Genomic DNA, 10,358 nt, shown 5'->3' on the forward strand with positions numbered 1-10,358 from the left:
GATGCTGGAAGAGAGGGTAAAAGTGATCAAAATGAAAGACGGAGCAAGCAAAATAAAATACATTTTCCAAGAAATTGATGTAAGTGAAAGTGAATGCTGATCGTAAATTTCGCAATTTCTTTCCCTTTTTTTCTTTCTACACTGACAATATGAAGTGTCAAATAAGTGTGTGCTCATACTTATGTACTATTGGAATAAAAATAGAGTACACAAACGTTTGTGTGTGCGTGTACACATACGTTTGTGTGTGTGGGTGTGTGTGTGTGCTTACATCTGAGATCAAATTTGCTACAGTGAAAAACCCCCTGTTGTGAAAAATTTCTTGCTGCAAACATGATTTCGTTGTAGAGGAGTTTCACTGTAGTGGCAATTTGGACAGTGACTCAAGGCGGCATTCTCCGAGGGCTGGCATGGTGCCCACTCATTTCCAGGGGTCAAGTTAAATAAGAATGAATAAATGGCACCCTCTCCTGGACAAGACTCAAACCGGTGCCCTTTTTTCTCGCCTGCTCGCACCCACGATTCATCACCTTTTGGCTCTTTGCACACAACATTGTGACGCTCTTCAGGTTTTCATTCCAAAAGTAACACAATATCAGTTCCAATGTGCGTGTTCTCATCCACTTTTAATCACATTTTAATCACCTGCGGATTTGCCAATTGTTTACCTCACTCGTGATGACATAATCGCAGTGCATGAAAACATTCGATTTAAAGTAGAAATAGACTCGTCAAAGAAAGATTCAAGAACTAAAAATGAACTACATTTGGATTACAAAGATTCACCAGTGTTCGGATCCGCTGACAATATTGGTTCTTTTAAGGTAAGAAGGAGGGAAACTTACCCATTATATCCATGTAAGGCAGCACTACATTCACACTGTGAGCCTTTTTTTTCCCCCTGCTTCTTTATGGACCCGAAGCAAATAATCTGCACAATTTAGATGCCTGTCGGGACTTTATTTGATGAGCATTGCAATGCCAACCACAAATTTTGGAAAAAGATTTAAATACGCATTTGAGAATATTTTCGATATTTTGTACTTAAACAATTAGAAAAGTTTCTAGTAACATTAAGACAAGGCCGCATGCATATTCAATAACTCACCGTAACCGGGACTGTTTATTAGCATATGGATAATTTAGTGAATATATATAAAACCACAATGTTAGATAGAATATTGACTAAATATTGTCCTATCCGTGGAGGTAAGACAAGGTCCTACATTTAGACTTTTTGGGGGAAGCCATGCTGTCTGTGGTGGCCCAGCTGAAACTGGCACTGACCCTGTATATTCATGACGTAATACGAGAGTTTTGGATACTTATTTCCTATTTAGCTTTTTTTTTTTTTTTTTTTTGCATTATAAAATCAAACTGAATATTTAACACTTAACATTTTCCCTCTTGCTGAAGCCATTCCTCATGGAAGGATTTAATATAATGTGCAAAAAAAAAAAAGTGCAGCACATTAAAATGATCAGTGATGATTGATCAATTTAAGCAGATAAATCGAAAAAATATTGAATACTGTATTTAAAAAAGGAGGAACAACATGATTTCATCATATTTATTTATGAAATCTGTTCTGGACCACTTTTGGCCAGTATCACTGAACTTTGGGTAGCCCAACATCGTCATGTCGCGGCCACTGTTAATGTAGAACCCTGTAAGAGGAGGCCTACCCGTTAAAGCCTTTCCCTAAATTGCAGCTTGAAAAAGATGTTTGTGAAGGGTAGTTTGGGAAATCCCTGGTAACACTGTGTCGAATAATGCAACTTTTCAAAAAACGCAAGACACTTTTTGTCATTGTGGGAGATCACTATTGGTCATGGATTTTTCCGGATGTGAAAGTTAAAGATAAAATCTGCAGTAAATCCCAAAAATGAGATTTGTTTGAGTCATGGAGAGGAGGCCCATCATGAGACATTTGATCAGAGAGCTACATAAAAATAAGCATGTCGAAATTAATTTATCTAGAGGATCTGGCTGTGTGGATTCTCAATCAACTAGGTCATGGTAATCCGCAGAAGAATGGAGGCAATTGGTCTCTTGGATGTTGAAGACTGTTCACCTTTCATCAAAAAGGCTGCTTCGGTTTTAAATTCTAGGTGCGGCGCTCCCCTATTTACAAAATGTCTCAGGTGGGTGTGCTCTCTGTGTGTTACCAAAATTAACTAACCATGGCTCATTCAGACTTTCCTACTGTTTACTGTATTGGACTTTTTCCAGCCTTCTATCTCACGTCTTCTGCCACTCCTGGAAGAATTCTTCCAGGATCTTCAACAGTTCTGTCGTCACGTTTATCTTGATATCATGCCAGTCTATGAAAGGAGTCTCCTTGGGGAGAATCCCATAGACCGAGACCAGCTGATTAGGGAGGTTACTACAGCACAGCAATGTTGACCTCAGCATTATGAGCAGGCACAGGGTCATGGTGAAATAGCCACGAATTGTCCTGCTACACTCTCAACTCTCACACGTCATAGACATGCTGCTTGATCATCTGGTCCACATTTAAGTGGAGAATTTGTAGATTGAAATATATCTTTTAGAAAATCAGCCCTGAAACTTTTAAGACACACCTCGTACACTGAAGCGAGCAAGCTTCGCCACTTATTTGGAGAACTATTGGTCGACACACTGCAAGCAACCTGCCTCATTTACTGTAGAATCACTACATGCAACTTGCAAGCGTGTGAAAAGGCGATACGGGAAAGACTTTTGGCAGTGTGTTTTCCAATGTTTAGGTGTGTTTAAATCATAGGGGAGGAATAAAACAGCTTTTCTGTGTAGCCATTTTTTTCCCCAATGGTCGTTCTATCTTGCGGATTTTCACCTATTGCGCAAGGGTCTGAAACGTATTCCCTTGTGATAAACGAATGTTCGATGAATGAGCAAATTCAAAGTTGAACCAGTGCTGGGAAGGCTTGCATTTGTGTTCTGAGGGTTCACTGTGCATTGACTCTCAGACATTGGCTAGAACCTGCTTAAGAACAAGGAGGCAAAGAGGTGTACCTGGATATCAGCTTCCCTCTCGGGCATTGGTCCAAAATGCTGAAGGATCTGGTTGTGGAATCGGATCTTGAGGTTCTGGAACCAGACTCGGGCTTGATTGTATACAGCATCATGAAGCTCTTGTAGGCTCTCGAGCTCTTTTCTGGTCTCCACCTAAAAGCCAATATTGAACACACCGGTGACTTTTGGGTTCTCTGAGGTGCCGAGTGAAAGAGGAAATGACATGATTACAGTAGGACAGGGTAATATTTCAGCACATGCTTCGTACCCGAGTGTCTTCCAAATGCTCAATGTCAGCAATACTATAACCGTCCTTCATTCCTCGGGACAGGACTCTGAAGCGCTTGCCTCCAATAGTGTCCACCACCGAACGACCATCAGGCAGGAAGTGAACACTGCGGATGATGAGCATACATCCATGGTCGACAAACCTGCCAGGGTGGATGCCACAGTTTTAATTGTGTAAAAATATTTGGCACAGTAACCTCTTATGCAACTAATGACTGGATACGATCGGTCACATGAACAAGATTAATTGTGTGCCAATCCATCAAGTGTTGACGTCTCTTAAAAGTGCGATGTGCACAAAATCCAGACACACCGTGTCTCCACGCTTACCCTTTCTGGGGGTCGTTAATACACATCCCAAACTGCCGCGTGCCAGTGTCCATGCAGCGGCGGATCATGAGGCGATAACGTGGCTCAAATACATGCAGCGGGCAAGGCACCGTGGGGTATGCCATGGTACATACAAAGATAGGCACGTTCTTTGTCAAGCTGTACCCAGGACAGAAAGACAGAAGATCATTAGAATCTTCCTCTGAAATGAACGTAAGGCAGGCAGAGCGAGAGCTAACTTACTCAGAAAGCTCTCTGGTCTCCTCCAGGTGAGTTTTGGTCCTCTCCTCATACTCCTGACCAAAATACTGTTTGATCAGCACATCCAGCACACTTGTCACACTGTACTTTCTACAGGCTAGATACTGCCGAGGAGAGGTTTATGATTAATCACACAATACAAACCTTAATAGACAAAAGAGCAGTCACCCTGTGGGGCCCCTGACCTCTTTTAGGCTCTCTTTGCACAGTGGACAATGTGGCGTGTAGTCCAAACAGCGTTCCAGACAGATTTTACAAAAGGTGTGGCCGCACGGCGTCGTCACAGGCTCATAGAATAACCTAATTTAGATAGAGAGTAGATCAGATCAGACATCTCTTACAAAGTTGATTTTTAAAGTACAGTTTTACTTGATCGCATCAGCAGCAAATGTATTATCACATCAACACAATTGTATGCGCCCCAAATTATTCTTACCCAAGCCGTACTATGACTAATGCTATAATTAGGCTCACCTCATGCAGAGAGAGCACTCAAGGTCATTGGTGTCAATGAGATCCTTTCGAACACTTCTGTAAGTTTTAGCTGCGACTGCTGTTTTTTGGCAATTTCTCACACCTTGAAAGAAACAGAGAACATCACGTTACTCACGCTCTATGATTCATGTACTTGTAATGAAAACAGTTGGCAATTACAATACAAAACAGGGAGGGGGAGAAAAGTGCTGAATAATACCTTGTTTTTTATACTTGCTGCTTCCATTGGCCACAATGCACGGCCCAACGTCAGAAACGGACAACTTCCGCTTCAGCAGACTCGCCTTCTCCTGGTCCCCAAGCTGAGGGGCGGAGCAGACTCTCTTCAGACCCTGCTCGCCAGAGGCGGAGCCATGAGAACGCAACGAATGAGCTCTACTCAGACTGGGACGCTCAAGACTCTCCCGGCGTTTCTGTGGCACAGAATCAACAATTCAAGTTAATACATGTGATATCATTGAAATATGGTTCAAATGATTAGGATGGATGACTAATCTGACCCCCTGCTTGTCTTTTGGGTGGTGTGCCGACACAGCGCGGACCTGGTGCTGGCTTTGTCTTTGGATTGGAACATGTGACTTGACTTGTGCGTCGGCCACAAGGGTTTTATTGCGCAAGTGGTGCGACGTATTCTGCGCTGTTTCCCTTAGGCCCACCTTCACGTTGTCGTTAGCCGAAGAGAGCAGGTCACATAGAATCTGTTTTTGAAAAAAGAAAACAAAACAAACAAACAAAAAAAAAAAACAGCGCATAGCATGTCAATGATGTAGGTCTTAAGAACTGCAGAAATCCCAAAATGTTTCTTTCCTAATGTGAGCCCCATCTTGATAAGGGAGGGTGTTCTTTGGACCATCAATGAAGACCTCTCATGGAAACCATTAAAAAAAAATCTAAACCACTACTTTGCTGCACCTGCAGCAAAGTAGACCTTTGATTCAGATTTGGGCTGGGAAAACATCGACCACAAAAATTGGTCGAGACAAATCAACGGTTCCTGTATTACTGCGAAGCGGAGCTGGCAGAGCTTGGAGACTTAAACACGGGAATGTGATCGATAAGATAATCGATTTTGAAAGGATTTGTTTGTGACTGCCACAATTCAGATTCAAACGAATTTGCAAACACATTACTTACTTTGATGCAGAATATCATCATTTAGCAGGTTATTTTTCCTGACATGCCCCCAATGGAGGAGGAAAAAAAACATTTTCACATGTGACTGTATGAAGTCATCCAACTACCATGCTCGTTACAGAGAAAATAAAAGATTTTTTCATGATCATTATCAAAAAGTGCACATCCAATTTGATACAAATGGGGTAGCCTAATGGAGGGTCCATGACGCATGTGGAGAATCACACAAAAATTATGCAACAGTGGCAGTTTCGGACTAAAATATCGTGAGCAGATAATGGTGCTGTGAAAATGCAGGTTCAACTACACACACTGTTCGCCTCTTGCATAACTGCGACACAGTGCTGGTTTTGTTGAGTGGAGCTAAAGTCATTACATGAAGTCACAAGAGCTGACCTTTATCATAAGCAAAAGGAAGATGATCCAGCTGAGACAAGCGAATGTGTCATTTGTTTATCATGGCTTATTTCTCAAGTAAATGTAATACAATCACTCTTGTGTATTGTCGATTTTAGAATGTTGATCAGTGATCATTCATTTCTGGATTTCGATCTGGGATGTTTTCATCCACAACAGCTTATTGACCCAGTTAAGATGAGACATCTGGCGTCAAGACCAGGCTAGAATGCCACACCTTTGTTTTTTTTAATTGGTGCCTTGGCTGCCCTACAACTTTGATATTGCGACACCACCTTCAAGGCTACGTGCAATGTGTAATGTTTATTAGGATAATGATACAAGTACAAAGAAAAAAAAAATATGGCTTGATGCAGCAAAGACGGAAGACCAGAAATGTCTTCCATAGAAGTTCACGGAAGAATAAGCCACACGGATGGCAAACATCACTTGTTGTGTGTGGGTAAATACAAAAAAGGGCTTGCTGCGGAAAACCTCAGCAAGGTTACAATATTAGATGTGAAAATGCTAAGCTAAGACGTACAATGATTGGCTAGCAAATGCACTGCATTATTTCTTCACTCACTACGAAGTGTAATTTCATGTCTTTCTGTTGTACAGTTTTTACTTTTACACATGAATAGAAACAAGGTAATCATACCTGGAATCGATTGATATCAAAATATGCTAAATGGTTAAATGTCAAGCACTAACATTCTGCTTTATCCATAGTTTAACAATTAGATTTCGCTTCATTTCAATGGGAAATATTGCTTCCGTTTGCGAACAGAGACTGAACAAAACTCATGAGTCAAGGGTCCACTGTATGACTTTTCCAATCCACAACTGTCGGCTCTAATCCTTTGTTTGGGGAGGTGACTGTTCCACTTAAAACCACACATTGAATATATTGGTTAGATAACTTCTCAGCATGTGGATCTCATCAAGAGCAGACAGACAGTTTATTTGGGATGAGACTGGAGACTCAAGCATATTCTACGTAACTATAGTGGCCAGAGCTAAGGCATACAAATAAATTCAGCTAATGTTAGCATGCATCTTTTTTTTTTCTTCAATATACACATTTTGCCATCACCTGGGCTTCCTTCTGCCATGTTTTGAAGTACCATAAGAGGGTTACCATACCTGCGTGTTTCTGACATTGTGCCCTCTTTTAAATTCTTGGGTCATGACTCGCGTTTTATTCTTTATCTGTTTCTTGCTGCAAATAACCACTCTCACAGACACTTAACAAGGTGGCTGATGGTAGGTATGGAACGATATCTAAAGCTCACAAATCACGGTTCAGTTGTCACATGGTATTTATCTCACAGTCCATTATTACGATCTTGTGCAGAAGTTCACATTATTTCCGGAAGGTTCACGGTACACAGTCCATGCATTTTCCCACAAGTTTTTGTGAAAAAGAGCTTTTCAAAAAATATCTAACTGCGGACTTCTATCCCCACCATTTGTATTTGCATTTGTATACCTCCAAAACGCTAGATTTACCTGATTGTAGAATGCTAGGCTTGTGTTCATGGTGGCTACCATGCACCTCTCACCAAAGATTACAAGGTTCACGACTAATAGTCATAAACACCAGAAAATTAGAGCTTGATTCCTACTTCCATTAACACACAACAGCCGCAACTCCACATACTGACAGGCAGTATCCCACAATTATTTTTCGGTGTGCTCACCTTTTCTACTTGTCTTTTTGCGCAGGGGAAGTCTTCGTCCACGGCAAGGCAGTTGAGAAAGACTTGCAGAGACTCGTCCACTTCGCCCATCTCGTGTAGCACCGTGGCTTTCCTAAACAAAGCCTCCAAGGACAGAACATCGAACTGAGCAGGCTATTACAATCACTGAATTTATAGCTTGCAAAATGGGACTATGTTTGAAAATCGGAATATACATTGCACCAATGGAAAAAAAAAATATTGATTTCAAACCATATGTTACCATCCAACCCTTATTTTTTCCTGGCATACTTGGCGCCAAACATCGAAAATATCATACAAAAAAAAAATATATATATATATACAGAGAGAGAGAGAGAGAGAGAGAGAGAGAGAGAGAGAGAGAGAGAGAGAGAGAGAACAACAGGAGACTGACCTACCTCAGCAGAACAGCTGGATGCAAGACAAAATTCAATGTCCTCCAAAGCAAGATCAAACTCTTTTAAGGACATATATGCTTCTGCTCTTGAGAGTCGCGCTTCTGCTGTTGTTTCGGGCTCTTTAACGACAAAGGAGAGAGAGAAAAGAGAGGCAAGAGAAATTATTTGCAAACTTCCTCTATTTAAGCTTAAGGAAAATTGAGCAACTGTCGCTATTGTTTGATTGTTACTGTCATGATTGAAAAAAACAAAACATGTTGCATAAGCCAGCGAGAGTAGCAAAAAATCTGATGGCAGCAAACCAACAATTTTTTGTCGTGATCAATGAAATTAGGCCTCTTTTTTTGAGGAGTGATGGCAACAACAGTCACTCAGATGTTAACTTGGAGCAGATGGAAGTGGTCATCACACTAAAGAACATTCCTTGTTTGATTTCTTACTCCTCCTGTGACAAGAGTTTTTCCTGGGCAGTTAGTAAATAAGTAGTTTTGCCATTTCATTTCAAGTGCTATTGGTATCCTGCACCATTAGAGCCAGCATTGGAAAGAAGTAACCGGTATTGGGAGACATTACAGATCGACAGAAAATTTGGATTAGACACATTAAGATAACATTGGACAACATTAACCGTCCATTTAATGTGACCTGACTCGAGTTACAAATGGCAGAACGGTTTTAAAGGGAAAGTCAACCTAACTATTTTATTTACAATTATAAATTTCAAGTAGAAATGTGCACACATCCCCACAAACTGTGTGCATCTTCAGAGAGATGGCCCCCTTTATTCGCAGGACAGTGCTGAATGTCGTGGTCTACTCTTTGTTGTTTCATGCTGAGTCATTACGTTGACATCAAACACTGAGCGAAGTACTGTACCAAATTATTTTCATTGTCATTATTTTTATACTTCAACAGTTTCACTGTATTCATACAAAGGTACTCAGTTGAAAAACGGGTACAAATCACCAATTACACATATAAATAATTATAATTACATCTGAATGGTGAACAGACAGAAAAAATGGACGTCACGTACGGTCCTAACATTCAAAATGCCTGCAGCTGAACTGTGCGCCTTTCAAATGCTGCTGATGTACACCTAAGAAAATACTAAAGAAAGAGTGCGTGCAACTAGTGTGACAAAAATGTATCAATCTATTTTATTTGTTGGTCATGACCAATAAAACTGGACACCGGTCACGTACTCAGTCATTGGAGAATAAAACAAAAGTTGTTGTTTCTTAACATGTTTAACATTGCAGTTTTAAAGTGAAACCAGTGAACTTCCACTTGAAAATAAAGTTTTTTATTATAAATCATCGGGGTTACATCATGGCATTTTTTCCCTGCCAATGTATTGGCACATTGTGGACAGCGTTAACACTCGATTTAAACCACATTCTGCCAGTTTACTGGTAAGAACTGTTTTTGATAGTGATGCATTTTAATGGTATAAAGGACTCTTGATTACATGGGTGTGTTGGCATGTCACAAACAGGGAGTGGTTCAAAACACATTCATACACAAAAACAGCACAAATCTCAGTCAGGTTGTTTATTTTATCGCTCGCTTACACGGGGTCGGCAACACGCGGCTCCAGAGCCGCATGTGGCTCTTTAGCGACATCTAATGGCTCCCTGGAGCTTTAGAAAAAATGTTTGAAAATGGAAAAAGACTTTGATCGTAGGCTAATATAGCTCAAATAGATATAAGCCCTGTTCACACGGCAAGATTTACTCCGACGCTGCACCGACTCTACGCCAGTGGAGCGTTCACACGTGCAAATTTACTTCGACGTAGCGCCGCTCAACAGCCTAGTGCGCATTAAATTTGATCCACCTCAGGGAGGTGGTTTAAAAATTTCCTCCGAAGCAAATGCTCGTTTGCGAAGCAGCACCGAAGCAAATGTGCGCGTGTGAACGCAACTGGCGTAAATTTGCTCCAGAGCAAATGCTCGCTTGCAGGGGAGTGGCCTCGCTACGCTCGCTACCAGACGCACGGAATCCGACCCCGGTCGACAGTAACGAGGGGGCCAGCGACACAGACGAAGCCCGGCCGTGGACCCCCGTCCCCGGTAAAAGTGTCGGCGATTTAAGCGGTGAAGACAGCGCTCACGATCAAGACGAGAATCGAGAAAGCAGTGACGTCAACCGAGCCCTATTTGCAGGCCCGAGCCTGAAGCAAACCCGACATTTCATATTTTATTTGTGAGTATTTTTGGGAGAAAAAAAACACAAGATTTCTTACGGTTAAAATAATCTACATATTTTTATGAACATTATCAATGCATTTGCACAACGAAATAACGCTGAAA

General features: G+C 41.3%; 1 protein-coding gene across 1 annotated transcript in view; it reads right to left on the minus strand.

Annotated features, from left to right (window-relative positions):
* Positions 1-10,358, minus strand: part of lonrf1 (LON peptidase N-terminal domain and ring finger 1) — a 17,113-nt gene that overhangs the window by 3,626 nt on the left and 3,129 nt on the right. The window contains exons 2-11 of the mRNA XM_019876634.1: positions 8,045-8,163; positions 7,626-7,748; positions 4,893-5,090; positions 4,592-4,805; positions 4,372-4,474; positions 4,083-4,197; positions 3,880-4,001; positions 3,637-3,795; positions 3,287-3,449; positions 3,019-3,171 (exon numbers count right to left, since the gene is read on the minus strand). Of these exons, the coding sequence (XP_019732193.1) occupies positions 3,019-3,171; positions 3,287-3,449; positions 3,637-3,795; positions 3,880-4,001; positions 4,083-4,197; positions 4,372-4,474; positions 4,592-4,805; positions 4,893-5,090; positions 7,626-7,748; positions 8,045-8,163 (1,469 nt within the window). The remainder of the gene's footprint in view (positions 1-3,018; positions 3,172-3,286; positions 3,450-3,636; positions 3,796-3,879; positions 4,002-4,082; positions 4,198-4,371; positions 4,475-4,591; positions 4,806-4,892; positions 5,091-7,625; positions 7,749-8,044; positions 8,164-10,358) is intronic.

This window comes from Hippocampus comes, unplaced genomic scaffold (genome assembly GCF_001891065.2).
Source record: "Hippocampus comes isolate QL1 unplaced genomic scaffold, H_comes_QL1_v1.1 scaffold51, whole genome shotgun sequence".
Classification (NCBI taxonomy): domain Eukaryota; kingdom Metazoa; phylum Chordata; class Actinopteri; order Syngnathiformes; family Syngnathidae; genus Hippocampus; species Hippocampus comes.